This window comes from Macrotis lagotis, chromosome 7, assembly GCF_037893015.1.
Source record: "Macrotis lagotis isolate mMagLag1 chromosome 7, bilby.v1.9.chrom.fasta, whole genome shotgun sequence".
NCBI classification, from domain to species: domain Eukaryota; kingdom Metazoa; phylum Chordata; class Mammalia; order Peramelemorphia; family Peramelidae; genus Macrotis; species Macrotis lagotis.
Genome location: NC_133664.1, coordinates 82,770,992 through 82,798,395, shown reverse-complemented (window position 1 = coordinate 82,798,395; position 27,404 = coordinate 82,770,992). Strand labels below are relative to the sequence as shown.

The 27,404-nt window shown below is 38.2% G+C and overlaps 1 protein-coding gene across 5 annotated transcripts in view; it reads right to left on the bottom strand.

The window, feature by feature from the left end:
• DIP2C (disco interacting protein 2 homolog C) overlaps nucleotides 1-7,127 on the bottom strand; it is a 579,123-nt gene extending 571,996 nt beyond the window's left edge. For all 5 annotated transcript variants that reach the window (XM_074193228.1, XM_074193229.1, XM_074193230.1 and 2 more), the window contains exon 1: nucleotides 6,603-7,127. In XM_074193228.1, the coding sequence (XP_074049329.1) occupies nucleotides 6,603-6,687 (85 nt within the window). In that variant the 5' untranslated portion in view covers nucleotides 6,688-7,127. The remainder of the gene's footprint in view (nucleotides 1-6,602) is intronic.
• Between the last annotated feature and the right edge of the window lie 20,277 nt (nucleotides 7,128-27,404).

Genomic DNA, 27,404 nt, shown 5'->3' with positions numbered 1-27,404 from the left:
AGGAAATATTGAGGACCAGAGAGTGGCAAGGCACTGAGCTAAATACTGCAGTTCCAAACCTTCTATCCAATTTAGGATCAGCTGCTCAGGATCTCAAGTTGTATGCCTACTTCAAGTTCAAAAATAAGATGCCAAACTAGGGAAAGAATAGCTCAGAAAGAGGTCAGAGAAATGGAGAAACAAAGGGGAAAAGAGAAACACAGAAACAGAAAAATAAAGGAGGGCACAAAGAACCACTGAATGCCTGAGCACAAGGAGGGATGTAGGAAGGCATGGAAAAGATAGTTTTATGCAGAGCCAACCAGTCAGCCAGGAACAGAGGACAGTCACAGGACCAAAGCCAAAAGGGAACAATCACAGAAACAACAAGAGACACACAAAGAAATATAGAGATTCTCAGACAAGGACAGAGATACTGAGGTGAAGATAAAGAAAAGAGGAGGAGAAGAAGGAAGAGTAGGAGAAGGAGAAGGAAGAAGATGATGATGATGATGACACTATATTATATTTGAATAGCATTTGATTAAATGAAGAAATAATGGAATTCTGAAAGTACACAGACAAGAAAAGTGAATATGGGTCTGTCAACACAAGAAGAAATTGTGTCCTAAACAGGTACCACAATACTGTTTTTCAGGTGCTAATGGAAGTAACCTCATTTGTTTCAGGAATAAGGATTAGTGATCCAAGTTAAACCAAATCATTGAAGGCTACCGTTAAGATTTCTAAAGGGAGTCTGAACCCCAAACAGAGTAAACAGAGGTAGAGGTTTAAGATCAGCATTTGAGCTTGGCTATGATTTGAACTACCAAGTCAGTTAATGGTATGCAACCCTAAACCCAAGAATTTTCAATACTATTCCTCTGTACAGGGGGGAAGGGGGGGCTCACCAATACTACAAATGCTTCCTTGCATAAATTGTGGCTTTAAAAAATCAATTCTCAAGAAAAAGGGAAATCAAGCCATTGGGGAGAGCATAAAGAAATGGAGGTTTAGAAGACAGACAACTATCTTACCCCACAACTTCTCTCCTGAAAATAACAAAAAAAAAATCTATAAAACTTGTGGTTTCAGCACAAAAACAAATTTGTAGTAAATATAAAAAACAAAAGTAGAGATATGTCACAATGATAAGATGTCTAAGTCAATTATATGTTATAGTAAATAATATTGGCTAGCAATGCTCAAAGAAATCTTGGTGATCTAGTCTCTGTTAACACTTTTCCAGCCCCCTAGATTAATCTGACATATTCAATTATTTATTAAAGGAAAAATATTAAAATTCAGTCATTTTCTTAATTGACTATGCTCTTATAATCTCAAGTCCTTTACATATCAGTTATCATTTTGTAAATATAAAATACTGGATGTAATTATATTTTAAATTTATGCACAAAAGTATTCCACCTCATTTTGCATAACACCTGTCAGATTATTGTTATTGTGTGACTTTTTTTTCCACAAAGCTCTAATAAAGTAAAAAAATCTCAGTAATAATACTGAAGTCCCCCCCTATGGGCATTGAGTTTACTCCATCTTAACAGCTACCATTTCCTATGAACGATAAATTCTCAATCCAGATTTTACAACAAATCATTAATTATATATAGGGGGAGGTATTTTTTCAAAAGAATTTTTCCAGAAAGTAAATGATTCCTTTTCACTTATTAAAAACAAAAACAACAATGTAATGAGATTGCCAGAAAAATATTTGCAAGTAGGAATAGTTTATACAGGCAACTCGTTATGTTGCCATGAAGTGGTCCTGATGTTTAAATAAGGAAAAGGTGTCTCTCTCAATGTGCAGCAAGAGGCAGCAACAAGTATTTGTAGCCTCTCTGAGTCTCCTTCTCTGACTACTGCCCTGGGATAATAACACTATGCCTTAAAAAAAAAAAGGCTCTTCCAGCTGTGTGACGAAGGCTTAGTGTTATAAATGAAGTGGCCTTCCTAGCTCCTTGACCAACAAAAAGAGGATCTGACACCTGCATGAGTCCTCCACCTTCCTCTCCATGCAATTCTCACCCTATCCTAGGAAACCTACAAAGTAGAGATTTATTAAGAATACTGCTAATCCCAGAAGCAATCTAACAGATGCCACCTGGGTTAATGAACTTCCCACCTGACAATGGGTAGAATTCCTTTATTTCTAACAATTCACATTAGAGTCAGTCCATAAACATTAGTTGATTGTACAGCATCCCTTTTTACAACATTTCCTGCTCCTCCAATAAAAAAAACAATGTATACATCTTTTGCAAAATTCCAAAAGCTTTTCCAACATTATCTCAAACTATTTTGATACGCTCCAACATAATCCAAATCTATCAACACTAATCTATACAATGACTATAATATTGCAAAGGAAAACAACATGGAGACATCGGAATACTCATCAAAGCAGCAACCACTTGCTACTTCACAAGGCCCAGTGCAGTGTGTCTTCCTCCTCTGGCAGAAAAGTGGAAGCCAACAGGTGGAGAATAAGGTATACATCATAAGATCTTACCTATGTTATTTGCTCTGCTTAAGTAGACTTATTTCCTAAAAGGGAAAGGGCTCTGGGGGAGCAGTGGTCATTGAGAAATGACAGTAATATTTTTTAAAGGATCAATTAAACATTTTTTAAAAGTTCTTTATTTTAAATTAACATTAACTTTATAGAAGTCCAGTAATACTTTCAAGCAAGTATACATATCAAACAAAGGCTAAATTAAACAATATATCAAACGTTTGCTTCCTAAAACACAAATTTGAATATAGACAGATTATTTTGTCTTTTGTTACAAAGTTAAATCAATGAATGTATTATAATATAATCAGTTTCTGACCCAAAACTAAGAATGTTAGCAAATGTGGGGGGGGGATGGGTAACAGTAGAGAATTTATTTTATTGAGTGTTTAGGGGCAGCTATAGATTGGGTCATTGGGGGAGGGAGGAACAGAGAGGACGAACAGTGGTTCTTAAACCAAATCTTAGCAAAGAATCAAGTTTCCAAATAAATATCACTTTCAAAAGTAGCAATAATAGGAAGGGAGAAAGAATCCTGGAAAACAGATCCAGAAAACTGAGATAATTCTGCTCAGCTTGGTATTCTCAGGGGTATGGTTTAATCAGTCTGTCTCCCATTCAGTCTCAAGGATACTAACACACCAAGATCCCTGGCCCCAAACCTTGGATATATCCAGACATGCAGATGTGATGCTTTTAGTGTCCACAGGAGAGGCTGCCAGCCGCATCTCCCCACAGAATGCTCTTGCATTTTTTGCTGACAACATTGTTCTACTGTGTGAGAAGGGCCTTGCTTTCCCCAGTGAGAGGAAAGTACTGAAGCAATGTAGTAAAAGACACAGGGAAGAAAGAGGGGCTGGGGATGACCTGAGCTCTCCAGCCAAGAAATTAATCTACAACAGCCCGCCAAACAATGATCCAATAAATGCAAACTACATTAGAGTCCAGGACAGCACCAAATGAACAATGCAGAGCAATAATAGCCAGACCATAACTGGATCCTGAAGTCTAGGAACAGAGAATACAAAGACTGGCTGAGACTTTAACACAACTTTTAAATTATTCTTCTAAAAATAAGCATATTCATGTCATCTGCTTAAAAATAATTCCTTTTCTCTATTTTCTTTTGCCAGGCCCTGAGTATAGTTGATTCTACAACTTTTTCTCCAAGGTTTTGACACTTTAGCTAAATATATATAAAAAAAAACTTATAAAAACTCTCCCAAAGAATCCAGTTTGAAGAAAAAAAATGAAAATATCATTTAATCTTGGATCTCATGTAATTTAAATATATACTCATGAATGCTCTAGCAGAAGTCCACTGTATTCTAGGGGGGCTTTGTAAATACTATCTGCATATCATGAGACTTTTGTTCTGACACACACAGATTCTTTGATTATTTCCAAGCTCTCTTGGAAAACAAGTTGGTTTATATCTTGTTTAAACCATTCAAACTGATCTATCAGGTTTAGGGGGAAAAAAACAAATGCAATTCCTGATGGCCTTAAAGAACTCTCCATAAAGTCAACATAAATAGGGTCATCTTCACATTCAAAGATGACACACCTGATGGGCATTGCCTCTCCTGTGAGTGGGTGTGGCTAAAGAGAACCTCATATAAGCAGCAGGCCTTTGAATTTACTCTTCTCAAATCTTTAAGCCAGGCCTTGGATGAGCTCATAGAATAAGAACAATAATAAGGCTTTAAACATTTATATGCATGGATGTATACACACCCCTTATACGACCATGCTATAAAGGGCCCTTAAGAAAATCAGAATGTTTGGCTAAGTATAGTTTGGTTTCCTTCATCTGACTTTGCCATTCCCTAAACAACTTTTCTGTGATTAGAGAGTAAGAAGACACTGGTGTTGATCTTGGGGAGAGAACGGGAGACTTTTCTGTCTAATGGTAGGAAAGTCTGAAAACCAAGCATGTGGAAAGCAACAATTTCCAAGGGGGTTAGTTAGTCTAGGGTAGACAACCCACAAATCACAGAAGCCTTTCCCATGATTCACTAATAATCTCTGAAATAGTTAGGACAAAAAAGGAGGAAGCTGTAGGCAGTTAAGTGGACTATGGATGCCCCAGATCAAACACAAATCCCTTTACTTGAGTGGAATGAAAAAGATAGTTTCTGAATTAATGATAAAAACAAAGACATAATAAATATGTTCTGTTACTTAATGAATAAATATACACCTTGACCAAAGGATAAGAGACAAAGGTCAGAATGAGAAGTTTAAAAAAAAAGTAGAGAAGAGACAGAACAAAATTAACAATATAATCCCCTACAAAAATAAGTTGATGTACAGCTGTTTATATAAAGTGTTTTGCAATGACCTGAGTATACTAGACACTTTGGTCACCACACCATTAAATTTATCTGTGGGAGCTGCATGGTGGACTTTATTTCCTGGATAAAAGTCTTATGAGAAATTCTAGTGATTGTCTGGTATAACAGCATGCAGTATTCACAATTGCTTCTGCAAATAATCAGAATATTGACTACTCAGCACATTATAGCCTAGGAAACATTCTTCCTCTCCTTTTAGGGGACTGGTTAAATATACACTGCAGTAAATCAAATTTGAAATATGAAAAAGAAAATGGTCAGTGGAGCTCTGAAAAGACCAGTTTGAGCACACACAATTTTTTTTATAGTTTATCCGCCCCTTCATCCTGAAAGTGTTAAAAAGGAAAATACAATGTCAACATCAGCTCCTCCCTGCTGATGAAAATTGGCATGAGGGAATTCATTTTCTGGCTGGAAGCCCTCATAAAACCGTTACAAAAAAAAAAAGTTCAATAGCTCAAACTCCTCTTATTGCAAACATGAATCTGGAACAAGAGGTTTTAGTTTTCTTTTCAGGTATGCCCTTCCAGGAGTGGGGCAGTTGATCACTCAGAAAATGCATGTTTTGATATTCTAAACTTTTACCATTTTTTGGGGAGAGAGCGGGCTAGACCCTTGCAAACCCCTTCTACTACTCATGACATCTGAGCACTATTTCTACCATCACAAGCAAAGATATCACTCGCTTTAAAAAAGCACCCTAAGAAATTATTTTTAGCAAATCTGACACATTCTAAGTATGCCACTCAGGGAGACACATCTGAAGCTTGGTTTGGGGACAGAGACTCTGTTGTGCTGTATTCTTCCCATAATGATTTCAAAAAAAGTCAGTCGTACTTTAGGCCAGCAACTATTGTCCGGAACCAGGAAGCCCAGTCACATCCTAAGTCCTCAAATCCCAAACTCCAACCAGAGCAGAAAGTCGTTTGTCTAATCAAATGCTCTTTTAAGGAATAGGAGAGTGCAGATCCCATCAGGCTTGCAGGAGCCCACAGACGTTAACTCCGGGGGGTTCGCTAAATTAGGATTTCCTTGGCAGGACAGGAGTCCCTGCAAGCCCAGCCCCGGAGATTTTTCCATCTTCCGTAATGAAACGTACAAAGCTGGAGAAAGCAAAACTGCGGCCAAAGCCTCTTCTTCTCCCCTCTCCTCCCTCCCTCCCTCCTCCGCCGGCGCTGTGGCAGGAGGCTGCGAGCAGAGGTGGCGATCAGAAGAAAGAGCAGCCGCCGGGAAGGTAGAGGACGGGAGCGGGGGGCCGAGCTCTACGCCATCGGGACCTGGATCTCCAGCCCCAAAGCCCGTGGCAGCGTGGCCCGTTCTGGGGCACAGCCGCCCCACAGCCCCGCGTTATCTGGAATCTCGGCGGCTGCGCCTCTCTCCTGACACATTCCCCCGAGCCATTTACACCTCCAGTAAACAACCGCAGGAGCAAAATTCAACCGACCCGGGGAGACCCCGAAACTGGCCCCCCCCGGCCCCACTTGAGACCCGTGGGGGAGGGGGGACAAGACCCCCCAGCCCCTCCCCCCCATACACTCTGGAAAATGTCACTTTCCAACAACTGCCCATCCTCGCAAGATGCCCAGGCACAAGTCGCACGGAGTGAGCGGGAGGGGGCTGGGCAGGGGGGGCAAAGGGGCAAATGTCATTTTTCTTCCCCCCTCGGGTAAAAGGCGCAGAAGTCGGGGGAGGAAGGAGGGGAGGGAAGAGGCCGCGGCATTCATCGCATTTACCTTCCGATAGTTCCAGCTCCAGCTCGGCCAAACGGGCTCTCACCTCCAGGGGCAAAGACATGCTTTCCAAGCCGCGGTCCGCCATGCTCGCCTAGGAGATTTCCACCCCCCACCCTCGCTCGCTCCCTCGTTCTCTCTTTGTTTGCAAGAGATTTTTTTCCTCCCGATGCAGTCCTTGCGCCGTTTTAGTAATGCATAGAGTAGGAGGAGGACGCCGGGGGAGGACGAGGAGCCAAGGCAGAAGGGATGGTGAGTGGGAGCGGGGGAGGAGGAGGGGGAGGAGGGGAGGAGGAGGAGGGGAGGGGAGGAGGAGGAGGAGGAGGAGGGGAGGAGGAGGGGGGAGGAGGAAATGCAGGGATTTTTTCTTCTTCTTCTTCTTCTTCTCTGCCCCCTCCTCTCCTCCCTGACGGCTTCCTTCAGTGAAGCCCCGCCATGTCGGCCTCCCTCTGTCCGTAGGTCTTCACGGTGCCAATCGGGGAGGGGGAGGTGGCACCCTCAGGTGACTTCCAAGGCTGGCGGCCCCCCTCCCCGGCCCTCCCCCCCCAGCCCAGGGCGCCGCTGTCCTGGCCTGGGCGGCCCCGCCTGGCTCGGCTCCGACTCGGCCCCGGCCCCGGCCCCGGCCCCGGCCCCGGCCCCGGCCCCGGCCCCGGCCCCGGCCCCGGCCCCGGCCCCGGCCCCGGCCCCGGCCCCGGCCCCGGCCCCGGCTGCTGCTGGCTTCCCCGGGCTGCGGCGGCGGCTGCTGTCGCTGCTGCTGCTGCTGCTGCCGCCTCCTGCCGCTGGGAGAGCGTGGCTGTCACGTTCACGTGATGGTGTGTGTGTATGTGTGTGATTGTGGCTACGAGTGTGTGTGCGTGATTTGGTTCCAGTGTGTGCCTCTGCAGCCGCCCCCCGAGTGGGGTTCCTGCTCCCTAGGGGGTGCGCGCGAGCCGGAGGAGGAGCAGGGAGGCCGTGGGGAGAGCCGGACGCCCGGGGGGCCGGAGCGGGGGTCGGGGGGGACGATGGAGAGTTGCCCCAGCTCGGGCTTCGGGAGCCCCGGCTCCCGACTCTGCGCCTCGGCAGCGCGAGGCGCCAGTCCCCTCTGCCACAGCCGGTGCCAACGCGAGACCAGTCCAGGTCTCCTTCAAGGATGACCAGAAAGTGACATTCACCGCCCAGCCCTTCTGATTTTCCCTAATTCCGTGTTCAAAAAAAAAAAATCACAATTCTGAGCCTCAAACCGGCATGCCAAAACTTCGGAGTCTGACTCCCTTCTTCCCGCCCCCATCCTCCGATGGCCTCGTTAGTGTGAACATTCCTTCCAATCAGGAAGGTTGCAATCCAGCCCAAATAACTCTTCTCCATGTGAGCTGGTGGATCCAGCACAGGGAGGCCAGGCCGCCTCAGCCCTGGAGGCCTTCCTCAAGGTCTCAGATCACAAGGGACCACGGGCTGTCCCATCGGGTTCCCATCTCCACTCTCCTCCTGTTGGCATTCGCCACCTTCCTTTTGGTGATTCCTTCTTTGTAGGGAGTGGTAGCAAGCACCCATGAACTGACTACATGTCTTTCTCTTGCCCTCTAGGTGATTTTCGACTACAGTACTTCGGATTCTCCATTTCCATTTGAATGATCCTCAACTTTCTGTGTCTGGATACATGAAACAAAGAAGCTGAAGACTATATCCAGTTTTAATGAATTGTTTTAGGGAGGAAATCTGAGTCAAAGATCTGAAAGGTCTCTGGTGACCCTGGGCAAAGGGAATCCTGCATTGTCTTAGTTTCCCTCCTACCTCTCTGCCCACTCTGTCTTCTCAGCTAGCCCCTCCTGCTACTCCTCTCTATATTCTTCCTCACTGACCTCTCCAACTCCAGTTTCAGCTAACATCTCCACATGATAGACATCCATACCTATTTCTCTTGTCTGACCCCTTCCTCTCAAGACATAGTCATTTATTTCCAGTGGACTGACGAATGGGTCTAGAGGTTTGTCACCCCACTAAACCAAGTCTCTCATACTTACCTTGGGACAGTACACTTTGGGCTTGTTCCATAAGTAGATCAAAAACTTCTCAAAATTAAGGCTATGTCTTATCTAATCTTATACTGAACACAAAACAGTACATACAATAGATGCTTAATGAATGCTTGCTGATCAGGAGGAAGAAAACTCTATTCAAGGCCTAGAGACTTCCTCTGCAGTCAATTGTCCTGTTTCCTATCAATTAAGGTTAGGTCCTGGGGGTGGAATAGTTCCAGTAAAGACAAATGAAAAGGATGCCTTGCACAGCATACCCCCACACTATAATGGAAAAATTGTGCAGATCACATCATCAGTCACTTGCTTGGTTGGCATTGTTCTTGAAGGAAAACGTAGTAGTAATAGTAGTAGTAATACTAGTAGTACTAGTAAATATTTATTGCTGCTGTTCCCAGAGAATCCACCTCCTCCTCCATTATTTTCCTTAATGGCATTTTTGTTGACTAAGGCTCATAGTCTTAGTCATTTTTGCCTTCTCTCATCCCTCACGCACAACCTTAACTGGTGTCCATCAGCCCATTCATTTCTTTCTCTATCACATCTCTCACAACATCTATTTCCCCATTTCCACTACTACCATCTTAATAGAAACCCTCCTCACCTAATTTCTTGTCTAGTTCATCAGGCCCCTAAGTAATGTCTCTACCTTTTCAATACATGCTTCCCAGATGCATTGCCATTTGACCTTCCTGAAATACAATTTTGATCATGTCACTCCTCAGGTCAAAAGTCTTTCAGTGATCCCCAACATATAATCCAACAGTTTAGGTCTTAAAAGCTAGGAGGCCCTTAAAGAGTTAAATCTCAGGGCGGCTAGGTGGCATAGTGGATAAAGCACTGGTCCTAGAGTCAGGAGTACCTGGGTTCAAATCCAGTCTCAGACACTTAATAATTACCTAGCTGTGTGGCCTTGGGCAAGCCACTTAACCCCATCTGCCTTGTAAAAAAAACCTAAAAAAAAAATTAAATCTCTTCTCCACTGTCCACCTTTCTCACCTCCCAGGGTCATCCAGAAAAGTATAAGGTGAGTTTTTAAAATCATACTGTTAGGAATAGATGTTCCTCTGAACATTTTTTCTACCTTGGAAATGTGTTTAAATTGAATATTAGGGTAGACTTGTCAAGGAAACTTAAAGAAGAGATTAGGAAGTAGGGTGAACACAATAATGTGAAATTGGATAGATATGGAATTATTTAAATGTCTAGAGGTCAGAAGATAGTAGAGCAGGAGTCCATGCTTGATTGGCGCTGTGCTACTTAACGTTTTTAGTAATGGCAGATAAAGTCATAGATGGCCTGCTTATCAAATGTGCAAATGGCAAAAAAAGAGTGATAGATAAACAGTAACAGATTCGGGATTCAAAAACATCTTGATAAGTTACAACATTGAGACAAATTCAAGAAGATACAATTCAGTGATGGTACATGTAGTTACTCTAGGAATTTCACAGGAATAGGTGTAGCTAAATAGCAGTTTTTTTCTAAAAAGGATCTGGGAGTCTTAGTGGACAATAAACTTAATATGAGTCATTAGCAAGATGCAGAAACCAAAAAAGATAGAGGGAAAGATGAGAATTGGGATATCACTAGTATTAGGAAAACCTGGGAAGAAACTTTCCTCCAGCAATACAGGTTGTCACCTTGCAATCTTAAAGTGTTGCTAAGAACACTTAGAGATTAAGGGACTCATCCAGGATCACACAGTAAGTAAAGTCTAATATGTATCATAGACAGAACTTGATCCTAGGTTTTCCTGGCTTTCAGGTCAACTCTTCTATCCATTACATCCCAATGACATAAGAAAGTGAATAAAATCTTATGCCATGTTAAAAGAGGAACAGTGTGCAGGAATAAGGATGTGATAGACCCTCTGTATTCTACTCTGTTTAGGTCAAAGTTCAATTTTGAGTGGTCCTTTTGAGGAAGAAAATTGCTAGGTTGAGGAAGGGTAGAGGATCTTGAGTTTATGGTGTAAGGTCTGGTGAAAGGATAGAGCATAGTTAGTATTTAAAGAGTCTTAGGGGGGCAGCTAAGTGGCGTAGTGGATAAAGCACCGGACTTGGAGTCAGGAGTACCTGGGTTCAAATCTGGTCTCAGACACTTAATAGTTACCTACCTGTGTGGCCTTGGGCAAGCCATTTAACCCCATTTGCCTTGCAAAAACCTTAAAAAAAAGAGTCTTGGGGTGGGGATAATAGCTGTTATCTCTTTGACCCTAAAAGGCAGAAATGGAAGTAATAGGTTAAAGAATCAAAAGTTAAAGAGAGACTTAATGGAAGGAAAATTTTCCCACAAATTATTAGATCTAAGAAAGCCAAATGGACTGCCTTGGGGTAGAGTGCAGAATCCCTCAAAGACTGGATCACCATTTATTAGGTATGTTAGGGACAAGCATTTTTTTCCCCTCTATAAATTGGCCATGGAGGATTCTTTCAACTTTTAAATTCTGGATTCTATGAAATACTAGGTGTGATAGGATGGAATACAAAATTGCTAAGTAGTGAAAACTGTCTTTAGTGCTAGCCATTCACATTCTTCTTCAAATACCCAGTGATTTTTTTTTTATTATTGGTATGAAAGAATTATTCCACATACACACACACACACACACACACACACACACACACACACAAAGCAGAACCTGGTTGTTCAGGATCCCTCGCTGAAAAGGCCTATCCTGGTTTGCCTTCTGAAGCAATATCTAGGCTCTGGTACTTCCTTGACCCTCCTCTCTAGTCTATAAAAACTCTCCTGACCTTTGCCCTATTTCTTCAAGGTCATGGAAAATGTCTACTTGTCTAAAATGATAAAGAAGTTCTAAGTAGGTATTAATTGTTGATAATGGTCATGTCTTCCCAAAGAATTGCCCAACCATGAGACCTTTCAAGCACTGTTAACAAGAGTAGAAAGATTTTTAAAAATAATTTAAAGGAACTTTTAGTAGCTTTCAGTCTTTTCTGTTTGTTTGTCCCATATGGCAACATATTGGGATGATTAAATAATAGAACTTTAAGTGTACTCTACCCACTGTGCCATTTCACTGATTACATCATATAGACTAGGGCTCCTCTGGCCAGTACTCAAATGAAGACCCTCATCTACCATTACTAAGACAAGGATGTAGGATGACCCCTACCCATGATGTTTGTCCTTTGTTTTTGAAGAAGATTATGAAACCAGGGGAGGAGATGCCAAGACAAGCATGTAAATTAGATTTGAGTGAGGGGTGCTGTGCTAAGTCACTGGCCTCACTTTCTCCTCCAGAGCCATCTGGGTCCAGTGGACAGATATGAATCAGAATGACTGGAGACAATCCTGGATGTGAGGCAATCGGGGTTAAGTGTCTTGCCCAAGGTCACGCAGCTAGCACACGTCAAGTGTCTGAGGCCACATTTGAATTCCTCTCCTCTTGATTCCAAGACCACTGCCTCATACATATTCCCTTTAAGGAAAAACCCCTCAATGCTAGCTTTAACTTGATTTCAAATATGCAAAAATGGGGGAGGAAAAGTATACAGTGTGATGTACCCCACAGGCAAGCCTCTTCATCATCTTCAACCAGTCTTCACAGGAATAGGTACAGAAGCAAGAATGAACAGCACTTTGTAGAGGAAAAGAAGGGAGAGATGGAGGAAGGAAGGAAGGAAGGAAGGAAGGAAGGAAGGAAGGAAGGAAGGAAGGAAGGAAGGAAGGAAGAGAGGAGAGAGAAAGCGGGGAGGAAGAAGAGAAAGGTAATGAAGGAAAAGGTTAGAAATTAAGAAAGGCTAAAGAAGGGGGAAAGAGGGAGCTACATTTATCCAATTTATCTGGTTAGAAGAGAATGTATTAGAGGACTACCACCACCCCACCCTTATCCCCCCAACCCCCTAAGCATTCTGCTCAGTATAGTCCCTAAGCAGTATAACATTGCAAAGAATTTACCTGCTTACAGCAGCACTGCAGCAGGCAGCATAACCCAACACTGAATGCAGCCTAAAATCAAGACCAGAGAGTGGAAGTATCCACTTTTCTACCTTTTCTCTGACCCTGCAAAACAATCAGCTCAGATAGTTCCAGGACGCCCTTAGGTCTTGCCCATTTTTGGACATGATTATCCTATGTCTGCCATTCCAATTTGTCATTACTTGTTCTTCATGCTTCCAGCTTCCCTAACTGTTTTCTCATGGCACACCCACCAAATGTTTCCTCTGATTTTTCTTTCCTATATTTCTTGCTTTCTATCTAATAAAATTAGAAGCTGGTGCTTAAAGTCATCATTGTGGTCAAGAATAATGCTTTGCCTCAGTAATCACAAGATTTGCTTTAAAAGTTCCATGCAGACCACCTGCCCAGAAAACTCACACCTACAGGTTTGCAAAGATCCTTTAAATCCCCACTATGACAGTTATACTTTTGAATTAAGATATTTTTTCTCTCTAAAATGTTAGTTAAAATAGAAGCATGTTATTTTACAATAAATAATCAGCATCCACTAACGAATAAACATGGCTTAATTTCTTTAAGATCAGTCATTGATCTCCAAGCAAAGACCCGAAGGAATGAGACAAAAAATAAGTTTGATCTAGGGTAATAGCTGAAGAAAACCAAAATGATAATCAGTGCCTTCCCTCAAAGAATTTGCCTTCTTTTAGGGGATCCAATATATTACAATTTGTAATTAATATATATATATATTATATTATATATATTCCAGGGCTTTACCTCTGTGCTTTCCCATCCAAAGAACTTCAGAGCCTTTCTTTAACAAATAAAAAAATTATTTATATCCAAATATGCTCTGGATTTCCAATGCAAAAGATGCTGTGGTTTAAGGAGAACCTATGTGTGAAAGGATGTAATAAATCAAAACATGGTAGAAGAAATCCATGCAACTCAGAAGGTGATTTATTTATTAATGAAACAACTAAAAGAGATAAATACAAAGTATTTATAGAAATCTAGCTCCCTTGGAGAAGTGTATCTTAGAGGTACACCTTTCCTTTTTCAGTCTTAGAGCTGATAAGAGGTGATTATTTGATTTCTATCAGATGATAGGATATGGTGTTCTCCCTTGCATCTCCCAAATTTATGATATTTTTGCCTTTTTTGAAGTTACATGCAAGGGCCTGATGTGAAATATTGTACTAAAAGTTCTCTGGGTGCTTACATTATAAATCCTATTTTTTTCTGGGGTTTATAATCCAGTGATGACAAAACCTCTCCAAGATGTCATTTGTCATAAAACTCTGAACTTGGCAGCCAATATTTTTACCATATTTCAAGAAATTCTGCTTCTGTAAGATGGTTTGGCTTAAAGAAAAGGAGAAATGAAGGGAGTATTTGGGGTTAAATTAATGAATGTTTAGAGAGCTGTTTGGGATCCTTGGATACAAACTATTTTAGGTACAAGCAATATATTATTAGTATTTTTTGACAAACCATTTGTATCATAATAAAAGTAACTAAAATAATAAGAAAAGGGATAGCATCAACGATACATCCTTAAAATATCAATGGCTTTTCTGTTGTAATTAATTTTTTACTCTGTGCCTAAAGACCTGCCCTAACAAAAAGATCAACATCCATTTATTTATCTATAAGAAAATACAAAAGAAAAAAGAAAACTTAAAAAAAAATAAGTTCATGTTGCTGATCACTTGCTTTCCCATACTGTTACTGGAAATACTGGGAGAACACAGCTGTATTTTCAAGAACATTGTGATTTTAATTTGTTCTGGCCCTGTGATTTCATCACTGTTGGGAACTCCTTTTGTGGAAATTCTCTCTATGTGGAGCAGCAACATATATGTCATTTATAACTTTACAGTTACCTCAGGGCATTGAATGGTTAAATGATTTAGTGCTGGTCTTTTAATTAGTGTGTTTCAGTGACACAGTTGAAAAGCTAACCTGATATCCATTGTGCTATGTTTCCTCTCCTTCTGAAGAAGATACCTTGATTGAAAAAAACCTCTAAAATTATTGTTTATATTTATAAATAACATGTTTATTTATAATATATTTATATTTTTTTATTTATCCAATAAGGTTAGTATTTGTTATTGTAGCCTTCCCTCTAGAGCTACTTTCTCGATACCCAGATTCCCAGATGGGTAAGTAGGAAGAGTTGAGGGATTTTCTAGTCCTATTGTTCACAAGCCTTCATTCTGTGTTTTCCCCATGTACGACATGGAGCAGAATGGGAAAAGATGACACATCTTGGTCTCAGAAATTAGTTCATGAAACTTATTCAATAATGAGATAGTGTCCAGTAGCTACATATGCTACCATATTGCATATGCTGCCAAGCTCAGTAGTTTTGGTTTGTTTTTAGAATGGATCCTATTGGCAGTGAGGTGAATTTAATGAGATATAATTGTATCATAAAACAAAAGGATTCAGGAAGTCTTTTTTTAAAAATGTTTAAAATTATTTCAGATCATTTGACAATTTTAGGTTCCACTGAAGTAGGCTTCAGTAACATAAAACTGACTCCGAAAGATAAAATCAAATAATCTTCCTTTATACCAAAAGTAGAAAAAAGTAGAAAATGAACTGACAGCATTAGTTAGTAATTAGTCAGCTCTAAATTCACTCTGTCAATGGAGGGTAGACTGGCATGAATGTTAATATTAATGAACAAATTAGCTAAATTATACTGGTTTTATTGTGGTGGGGAGGTAGTTATTATGTAATGGGTACCAAGCCATCCTCAAAACCAAGATTTTCATTCAAGTCTTTGTTTCTGAGGGATAATTAAGTTCTCAAGGTTTTAAGAAACTCTAAGACTCTTTAAGAAGTTTCTGAGCTATATTGGAAGAGCATTCCCCTGGATGTTCCCTGCATCATTGAAATCAGAGGATCAATCCCTATCATAAAGTTATACTATAAAACTTTTCCCCAAAAAAGTATGATTACATAAACATCTAGACTGATTCAGGAGTCAATACCCTCCACACCTGAAGAAACAGTTTGCTCTTTCACGCCCCCTTGATAACAGCTCTCAACAAACTTCTCTGAGTTGATGAATTCCTATTGAAAATAGCTTAACTGATTCTCAGACAACATGGAATACACATATACATGCATGCACATACATTCATTCATATATGCATAGATCTATGTGCAGACATATATATATATATATATATATATATATAAATTTTATCTTTTGATCACTCTTGAAATCTTTTTAGTTCAATAAATCCTGCTCTTCACTAGATTAGCCTTCAAGAATTCAGGATCACCTCCACAACACAAGAAGGGACATTAGAGAGAGCTTTCCAGTTTAGAAGGCATTTTATATACATGATCTCCCTGGATTCTCACTACAACCCTAAAGAAAAAGATTAAATGTACTATGATCCCTGATTTACAGTTGAGAAAAATCAGACATTGAGTGAATTATCCATGGTCACATTTTTAGTCAATGGTAGAGAGGTAAGATTTCAATCCCAGGGTCTCCTGACTCCAGGTTCAACCCTCCTGCTACCTGCTGCTGCCCTCCAAAGGAAGGTTGAACATGACTTTAGTGGAGGCGGATTTGACTGAAGGATATGTTCTCTATTAATTCCTTATACCAACAGATTTTTCTTTTACAATTAATCTAAATTAATTAATCTAATATTAATATTTGTTACTTATCCCCTGGGTACCCAGCAAGCTGATGATGGGGAGAGGTGATACAAAAAAATGGTAGATGGAATGAATAGGGAAATTTGAAACTAAAACCTTGTTGCTGACACTCCACAGAATGTACAGACCTCATCAGGGTAATCAAAAATGAACTGAATTCCTTCCACAGAAAATCAAAAACACAGAGGCTTAGACTAACTAAATCAAGGGTAAGTAGAATATGCTTCTTTAGTGGCAGCCACTGCTATTTGTCTTGCCCACAATCATGTTGATGGGTTGGGGCAAACTCAAATAAATATTTGGTCATGTATGACTCCATTATGATCTGAAGATAATGCCTGTGCAGATAACTGAGAAGAGGAAAATGATTCTTACAGAAAACTGGGACTTGGAGGATCCAGAATTCCTTCCCCTTTGTCCCCATTCCATCTAATTACTCAAAATCCTTCATTTCAATTGCTTGTAGGAGGTAATTGAGTTTATACTCATTCATCATACCATACATGTTCTAATTCCTCAATATTTAATTGTTGGAACAGAAAAATGAAATGCCAGTACAGCTCTTCAGGGAAGACATATATAAGAAGCAGTTTCAATTTTTTCTAGTATAAATAAGGTTTACCTTTATCAAAAGTGATCACCAAAAATTTGACATTTTCCCATGGGAACAACATTTGAGAACTGTGTTCCTGACCAAATAATTAGCATAAAATGATGGACACTGGACCCTTTTATAATGTAAAAAGATCTAGAAGGTCATTAACACCCTGGGCAGATGCTTTGTGGAAGAATTACAGATCATGGACAAGAAGCATCAATGAAAGGAAGGCATGGTTGGGTGGAAAATTTCATCAGCAGAAAGAGTGCCTATATCCATGAGATCAGAACTCTATGTATCAGTAGTAGTTCATTCATTTATCCAATGAATACATATTGAGAACTTATTTTGTGAAATGTTAAACAATGTTAGGAATACAAAGACAAGAAACAATTCCTGTCCTCTAAGACCTAATAATCTTGCTGGGAAGATAAAGTTTGTTCACAATGTTGTACATGATAAGTACCTTGTGCTTCTTAACAAGATTAAAGGATGAAGAGGGAAATTTAGCAGATGTGATCAATTTGAGTTACTCCTTTTTATCTGTAATAATTAACATATTGCTTCCTTTGGTTTTATCAAGTTTTATATTCCTTTATTCTCCTTAGTCCTTCAAAAGATCGCTTTAAGAAGTATTTGATGGAGAGAAGAGAGAGAATTAATAGGGAAAGTATACTTTTATCTATGTTTACAAAGGTTAAAAAAAAAAAAACGATCTCTTAAAAAAATGGTTATCTTGCCCACATAGTATACTATCTCTCAAAGGCCTTGAAGAGTTCATGTTACTGCCCTCTAGTGGGATATCATGGAAGTTTTTTGGGGAAAAGAACATTGACCCTTTTTCTGAGATTAAAAAATGTGAAATTTTTTTTCATGTCCTTCAAAAACTGGGTGTAGTGATGGACAAAGTATCTGGTAATTTATCGTAATGACCAATAAAATGTGGCATAACCCAATTTACCAACCATATTAACAAATGAGATAAGTTAAAAACGTGTCTTTACTGAAGGGGACAGAGAGCTTGACTTTTCATCCTTACTAGGATAATGTCTGAATCTGGGAAAAGAAAGTCTTATGTTCCTTAGGGATACACTGAATTGACCACAAGGAAAACACCATTTATATGAATAATATGGGACATTTATAATAGGAATTTAATTTCCACCTGTGTAAAAGATATGAAAAATATCCTTTCGGGGAAGAAAAATACAATGATCAAAAGTCCTCACAAAGTTGAGGTAAGGGCAAAATCTTTGGGAATCACATCAATTATGGAAAGAGAATTATCTCAGCATCTTTTAAATACTGAAGTAAAGAAAGTCAATAAAAAAGATATGGCCCTTATGTAATTATCATTACATAAGGTAGCCCTCCTGTTTCTTGATTCAACTCTTTTACTTGGTCTATTGATAGCATCCCCACCTATTTCCACTAGATTGCTGCTTTGACCATGCCTTCCCTCTTCCTCATTTCTAATCTCTTCTTATCTATATGACCTCCTTTCCTGCTTCTTTCAAATATTCAGAATTCCCTCCCAATCTGATATCCTCAACTGTTGCCCTTTATCTGTTCCTTCTATAATCAAACTCTCAGAAAAAGTCATTTACCCCCATTTCTCAGCTTCCACTCCTCAACTCCTGGCAATCTGGTTTCAGGCCTCATACCTCAAATGGACCTTTTCTTCAAGGTCACCAATAGTCTCTCTCTGGTCCTAAATCCAATGAGTGACTTGTTCTTAATCCTCAGTTTTCTTGACCTTTCTGTAGCATTTGATGTTTGATCAATACCTTTATATGAATACTCTTTCACCCCCTGGTTTTTGGGGTACCGCTCAGACATTCTCCAGGCCTAGATCATCAAGTTTTCCAAGAAATTGTGGTTATGAGTCATAGAACCAAAGATCTAGAACTGGTGGTCACCTCAGAAGTCATCTACTCCAACTCTCCCATTTTACAAAGATTAAAAAACTGGACTCAGGAAAGTTAAAAGACTTGTCCAAAGTCTCACAGAATATAGAAATTATCTTGCCCTGTATTCTTGAAGCCTATTACCCCAGTTCTGTCTTCATCTCTCTCTCTTAGAAGTCTTGATCCCATCATTTTCCACTTCAACAAAATGCAGTTTTCTACCCTTGACTATTCTGCTGCCTTGTACTCCTACTTCCCTCACCTGAATATGCTCATCATCCAGAAAAAAAAAAAAAGAAGAGAATTGCCCAGAACTTCGGAGCTCAAAAAAATGAAACAATCAATGGGAAAGATTTTACCTATAATCATCACCAGAAAAAAAAAAAACAAACAACAAACAACAACCAAGTCTGGTTCCTGACTCAACTATCCCTATTCCAAACCAGCCTCCACTTAGCTATTTAAGGTGATTCTTGTAAAGTAGAAATCTAGCTACATCAATCCCCTCTCCCCAATAATATACCATCCTATGTATGGTATTTAAAGCTCTTTATAACCTAGTCCCTTTCTACCTTTCCAGTCTTCTTACTTCCTTTTCCTCAACAGTCTAGCTACATTGTCATACTTTCTATTCCTATCATGGGGCACTATCTCCCAACTTTGTACCTTTACTCTGCCTATCCCTGATATCAAGAATCTCTGCATCTTCATCTTCACCCAGGTAGTTTTCCTAACTTGCCTCAGAACTCAGCTCAAGTCTTCTGCAGGAGATCTTTACCAGCTCTCTCACCTCCACCCCCAAGCTACTAGAGAGTCTCTTTCTCTCAGATCATTTCCCATGTATTCTATATCTATCTTATACACAAGAAATTATTTACAGATATCTCCCAGATTAGGATGCAAACATCTTGATAATATACATATATATATATATATATATATATGTATGCCCTTAATAAATGGTTATAGACTGACTGACTTCATATTTATTTTATATGTATCCTCTATCTCCTTTTCAGTGAATACCTTATAACCCTAAATTGAATGTAAGTTCCCTGAGGGCATGAACTGTGTCACTTTTCTATCTGCATCCCCATTGTCTGGGTTGGACAATGCCTACCACAGAATACTAACTAGCACAGGACAGATGAACTTTGACACAGGATTCTCTCATTAGAAGTTTGATTTTCTCCCTGGAAAGGTGCTTCCTCCCCACAGTAGCTGCTGTCCCTATGCCTTTCTTTACATTCCTCTTGCAGCTATTCAATCCAAACATTTCCAGGAGCCATTTCCAGGATCCCCTTTCTGTGACATGCTCTCTTAGTCTGCCTTTCTCTCCATATCCCAAGAAAAGAGATTTGGATTTTTCTCTTAATGGAACTGACCCATTATTTAGTCCTCTATTACACTGCTGGTTCCCCAATTATTTACATTTCAAGTCAAATAATCTCTAGTTACGTTTCTGAAAACATGAATTAACATAATTTTAGCACCAGTACTTTCTATGTTCATTTATTTCTTTAATCCTTCCCAATTTGAAAAATAATTTCGAGATTAGTTTTAAACAGTTTTGAACATTTTGAAGTCATTCATTCATCTGAAACATTTACTGAGTGCTTACTATATACAAGGCATTATATACTTGTGGGTATTCTTCCAGAGTAGTCATTATCTTATACAAAGTAATAGACAATTTTCTCAATCAATCATCATTTCTATTCTACAAAGAAGAACCAGCTTCCAAGTGTTTTGTGGCATTCTGGAACCTTTTTTGGTCTAGATCAATGATTTCATTGGTATATTTCCACGTGGGAACTTCTGCTAGTGATGAAGAACAAAAATGTCTCTAATTTAAAGCTTTATCTAGGAAAATAACAAGTAAACTAACTTGACCATGGTCATGCAAGGCAAGTAAGCATAGTAGGACTTCAACCCCAATCTTCTAATTCCAAATTTAATACAGCTAAACAGGCTTTGTACTCATTAGGACCCCAGCTTTTTTCCACCCTGCAATCCCTATTGTCCAAATCAGATACCAGGCTGGCCATTTCTGATGGGAGCAAAGTCACTGGACTCTGAACTCCCTGAGACCATGCAACTTTATTTCCACTCCAGCTAATTTCTACCTTGACATGAATATAACCTCTTTTCCTTAGACCCCATCCTGACTTTCTATCACTTGTTCTGAGACTTATAATAAAATTAACATTATTGCCTCTAGAAAGGATATGTCATTGTATTATGGTTTCCACTTACCATCTTCGTGATTTCCAGAACAAAACTCGTTATCCTGCCACATATGTGTCTCCCCTATCAGAATGTAAGCTCCAGGGACTGTCTGTTACAAGCACTATGTCAAGTTCTTAATAAATGCTGTTTATTCATTTATTCTTCACATTTCCTTACATCCCAGAACATAACTATAAGAAGTATAAGACTAAGAGTACATCTATTATGCAATCCCATTTCATTCCTTTGATGAAGGAGAATATGTTGAGCTGAGCCTATTAAAACAGAAATGTCAAGCAAATGATTGAATCAACTGTTCTGTAGAAAGACATGATCATAAAGCAATAGATAACAAATCTTTGTACTACATATCTATCTATCTATCTCTATATATATTTATATAGATGATAGATAGATTAACACACATTTTCCATAGAGACTTGAGGATTCAACAAATTAACTGTACTGAAATAGGAGTATTATCATAGACAAAATTGTCATTCACAATAACCTGAAAAAAACCATAAAAGTTTAAGAACAAAATTTTAATACATTCCATCCAAATAATCATAACTTCTGAGCTACTTTGATTGAAAACTTCTCGAAATATAGAGATCTAGCAGGACAAATCAAAACCATATACATGTTACCTCTGTTACCTTGCTTACTGCTAGAGTTGTCTCAAAAGTACTTTCATTGAATCTACTGAAGAAAAATTAAATTTTCATTCAATTAACAATCAAACAATAATAATTACATCCTACAAGGGTTACTCCCTCTCTTTGTGTTAATCAATTGCCTTGAAGTAAATTATTTCCAACTTCCATCTCCCATTCTCTTAATCTTATCTTCCTCAGTCCTTCCACTTCTATGTCCCACTCCAACTATGCCCATTTTCTGTCCTTGTGGAATTCTTGTTTCATAAACAAACTTCCCTTCATTCTGGAACCCCTCCTTTGGCACTCCTTCCATCTACTTGTTCTCACAGAGACTCAGTCTCCTCCATAGGAATGCCTATCTCTAGTTATCCTCCCTGGCATTGGCTGTACTTTTTCCTCCTATCCCTCATTACACTGATAAAGGAAGAATAGAGAGATGATTACTTGCTCCACAACCCCACTTCTTTTCCTTTTGCCAGTATCATTTAATTCCTTTAAAGTTTATGCTACTAGGAATTTCCACTTACTATACATCATGATGGTTACTGTCTTGATTTCTGAATTATTCTTCCACTTATCTCAAGAAAGCCAGTACCTGACTGGTTTTCTTCCACACTTGAAAACTAGGGACCTTATACTAGGGATTTTTAATATTCATGTTGCTGATCCTTCATCAATGACATTACCTTCCCATTCCTCAAACTATTAAAATCTCATTGGTTTACTCCTCCATTTCATTTCAGACACATACAGGAATGATTACACTCTAAATCTCACCATTATGAAAGTCAAACATTTAAAAGCAATCAAAACTGTCATTTTCCTATTTCAACATAATCTTGTATAAACCCATTTGTTAACCTCCAATTCTTCCAAATTTCACTATTTTTCAAGACATTATTCTTTCTTTGTCTTTATTTTCCTCCCTTCCCAATCTCAACCCCGTACTTTTGTTTTATCCTCTTGCTGTTCATTCTTTGCCAACCCCTATAAATTGTTAACTTCTGATTTCCTACTCCTCTACTTCTATTCATTGTTAGGCAGAGTTGGGGAAAATCATGTACATATTGCAAATCATCTAACATTGTTAGTGAGAATGGGCCATCACTAAAGTAAAGAAATTATTTTGCTCTTCCCTAACTGATTTTGGTTCTATTTCCCACATAGGCTATTCCAAATCTCTTATCTCCTCAAACTTTCTCTACTTTCCTTTCCTCCACTCTTTTAGTTGAGGAATTTGCCTGTTATTTTTTTTTTTAGGGTTTTGCAAGGCAATGGGGTTAAGTGGCTTGCCCAAGGCCACACAGCTAGGTAATTATTAAGTGTCTGAGGTTGGATTTGAACCCCAGTACTCCTGACTCCAAGGCCAGTGCTCTATTCACTGCACCACCTAGCTGCCCCCACTCATTTCTTTACATTCTCTCATCTCACTCTTCCACTCTTTGTAATCTGTAAACTTCTGGCCTTATCATTCAATTGAAAATGCTCTCTCCAAAGTTACCTATGATATCTTAATTGCCAAATCAGTGTCTTTTCTCAATATTTATATTTCTTGATTCATCTGAAACATTTGATACTGTCAATCACCATTTCTTTCTGGATACTCTCTCTAGCCTAAGTTTTCATAACACTGCTTTTTAATCTGCTTCTCCTATATGTCTGACTTCTCAATTTCATTTCCTGGCTTATTATTTTTTTGGGAGGGAGATCACTTTGAATTTTATTGATATATTTTGTTTTTATATTACATTCTTTTATGAATTGCTCCTAATTCAGGAGAGGTCTTTTGTAACAAAGTAAGACAGTTAAGTAAAAGTAATAATATAGTGAATTTATTTGAAAGTACATATAACATTTCACATGTGTAGCAAACCCCTACCTTTCTACTTAATAAAAAATTAACCAAAATCTATTTTCTTTCCCTTTTATCTTTTATCCCATTGAAAAAAAAAGAAACAAAATTTGGTAACAATTATTCAGTAAAGCAAAACATATTCATCCAATAGCTATATACTATATATGTGTATGTACATGGGGTTTTACATAGATATATATATATATATATATTTATCAGTCAATTTATTGAGTCAATTAATTTATCAGACATTTATTAAGCATCCACCAAATAATGGCATTAAGAGCTGGGAATACACAAAAAAACAAGACAGTTCTTGTCTTCAAGGAGTTTAAATCTAACAGGGAAAAGCAGTACACAAAAGGAGAATGCAATAAAGTGAGTGTGAATGTGTGTGTCTTGGGAGTTAGATATGGTACCTTCAGGAACATATTGCCAGAGAAGTCCCACATCAATGTAGGAAATGTGAAGAAAAACTGTGCTGAGCCCCCTCTTTAAATCAGCAGGATAGAGGGTACTGATAAGATGTTAGGACCAAACAAATTTAGCCTTGTAGCAAAAAGAGATTTCCCAATGATTAATTTCCTAGAAAAGTAAGACATGATGGAGAGGCCTAAAGAAGAAGTGTGTGTGCAACCTAAATTCATCACTTCATTTTAATGGATAGAATGTTTCATCACTGGTTCTTTTGAGCTTCCTCCATTCTATATCAATTCTTGTCTTTGAATTTGTTTATTTTCTTACTTTTTAAAGCAAAATAGTATTCCTATCAATTTATTTTCTTATTTTTAGAGCACAGTAGTATTTTTATCAAATTAATATACCACAATTTATTCAGCCATTCTTTAACTGTTGTGTAGTCATTTAATTTTCAATTTTTTGCTGCTATGTTCCATTGAAATGGCCTCTTATTTGTTCTTTTTTCTTGTTTGTTTTTTTTTTTTAGGTTTTTGCAAGGCAAATGGGGTTAAGTGGCTTGCCCAAGGCCACACAGCTAGGTAATTATTAAGTGTCTGAGACTGGATTTGAACCCAGGTACTCCTGACTCCAAGGCCAGTGCTTTATCCACTACACCACCTAGCCGCCCCATCCATTCTCACTATAGCTACCAAAATTATTTTCATTAAGGACATATCTAGCCATAGCATTTCTCTAATCAAACTCCAGTGGCTCTCTGTTTCCCCTAGATTAAAATATCAACTTCTTTGACTTTTAATACACTTCACAACCTGGTTCCAATGAATCTTTCTAGCTTCATGATAGTTTATTGTACTTCCTGAATTCTATGGTATAGTCAAATTGGCATTCTTTCTATTATGAAATTAGATGGAATTAGATAATAATAGAAATTTCTGTTCCTCACATTCTATGTTCTATCTCCCATTTCCATGTCTTTACAGCACTGGCTGTAAAGAATGCTTCTCTTCCTTATTATCACCTCTTAGAATTCTTCATTTATTTTAAGAAACACCTGAGGGGATTTGCATGAACTGATGCTGAGCTAGATGAGCAGAACCAGAAAAACACTGTACACCCTAACAGCAACATGGGGGTGATGATCAACCCTGATGGACTTGCTCATTCCATCAGTGCAACAATCAGGGACAATTTTTGGCTGCCTGCAATGGAGAATACATCTGTATCCAGATAAAGAGCCATGGAGTTTGAACAAAGTTCAAGGATTATTGCCTTTAATTTAGGAAAAAAACATATCTTATTGTCTGATCTTGTTATCTCTTATACTTTATGTTTCTTCCTTAAGGATATGATTTCTCTCTCATCACACTCAATTGGTATCAATGTACAACATGGAAAAAAATGTGAATACTGACAAACTGCTTTCTGTGGGGGGTGGGGTGGGGGGAGGGACGTAAGATTGGGGGAAAAATTGTAAAACTCAAAATAAATAAAATCTTTAATTAAAATTAAAAAAAGAAATACCTCAGGTACCTCTCTCTCTCTCTCTTTGAAGTTATTCCTGATCTATTCAATTGTCAATAACCTTCCTCCCTAATTACTTTGTATTTATTCTGTATCCATATTCATAAGTATGTATGATACATATGTATTTTATACCAGAGTATGTTTATATATATATATATATATATATATATATATATATATTTGTGTCTACATTTGGACATATTTATGTGCATTTATGAAACACATATACATATGTTGTCTCCTCTAATACAAAATATTGGAAGGCCGAGACAGTTTCATTTTTTTGTCTTTGTATTATCAAGTCTTGATACATAGTAAGTGCTTAATAAATATCTGTTGATTGATTTCTTGACCCAGGATGACTGCCACCTTGAATTTTTATACTAAGGAAACCAGGGGTATGCTATGATGGTTGTCAAAGTGAGATTTCTTATCTAATTTTCCATTTGACGGAAGGAAGAGTCTCTGCATGAAAGAATAGACATGTTTATTATTAAAGATCATTGGAAATGCAAACTTTCTTTATGTTGTCTTTCCATCCCACTTCTCTTAACAAACAATATATACTTCTCTCTTCTATAATACTTGCAACTAATTTTCATATTATATGAAAATGATGCCCTTCACAACTCAGTTCACTCTTTTGGGTACTCTCAACTTATCAATTTCCTTATTAAAACATAGTTCCCAGAAGTGAACATGATACTTGAGAGACTGTCTGACATGGCCAAGTATAATGAGATTATGAACTCATTAGTTCTGGATAGTATGCTTCTGTTACTGAAGTCTAAAGGTCACTTACAATTTAATTTGCTGTACACTCAGCATTAGAATCCAGATCTCTTGATTATCAGTAGAATTCTTCCATTCTAAAACAAAATGCAATATAAATGCAGACCCCAGTTTCCCCAATGCCTGATGTACTCACTGGTTAATTTAGGCACTTTTGAAAATGATATTGACAATCTTAAGTCACAAACTGTAAGATATTTCTCTTGTTTGCTGAACTCTCTCCTCTGCCAGTGGGCTTAATGCAGTTTCTAAAGTTGTTTAACTTATAGAAAAGAGCAGCTTAAGCACTGGAAGAATCTACTTCAAATTCCATTAAAGTACTTCTCATATACTCAAATAAAAACCATTAGAGAAGTACAAATTATATTTTTATAACTATACAGATTCTAGTTGGGTTGTTTTATTGGTCTCTTTTAAAATGGTTCATGAAATATTGAGATAATAGACATCTAAACTGTTTCTTTTCTGAATTTCTAGATCACTGACTTTTTAGACTGCTGCAACAAACTAGTTAGACTGAAAAATAAATATTCCTGTAGGAATCAAAGACTAAGTAGAAGATAAAGAGTTCTTAGAGATCATCTAGCCCAACTTTCTCCTTTAAAAAATGAGAAATTAGAGGTTCTAAAAAGGACAGTGATTTGCTTCAGGTTAGTCAGCTAGTAAGGGGCAAATCAAGGCATAAAATCTAAGTATTCTACACCTTAGTTCATTGCTCTTGTTTCACCTTTAAAGCACACACAGACACACACACACACACACACACAAACACATTTTTCATTGAGGAAATGAAAGGAAAACATGGCAGTAGGCTTCATTTTGACAGTTACAAATTTATGCAAAAAATTTAAAAACTACAACTAAATACAAAATACAAATTATGAAAATCAAATAAGAGATCAATAAAACTGAAAACATAAGAAACTGATGAAGCTATTTTAAAAATTGAATAAAATAGAATGTTCTCTAGTCAAAAGAAAAAATAATACAACTGTCAAAGATAAAAAGAATTCAATACAAAAAATAGGTAAATTATTAGAATTTATTTTGCTCAATTGATTCTCTAAGTGAAAATGATGAATAATATGTACTATATGTATACTAAAATAGCAATTTTAGATAATCCAGTTTCTGAAAAATAAATTAAATTATAAAGAAATTTCCAAAGGAAAAATAATAGCACACCTTA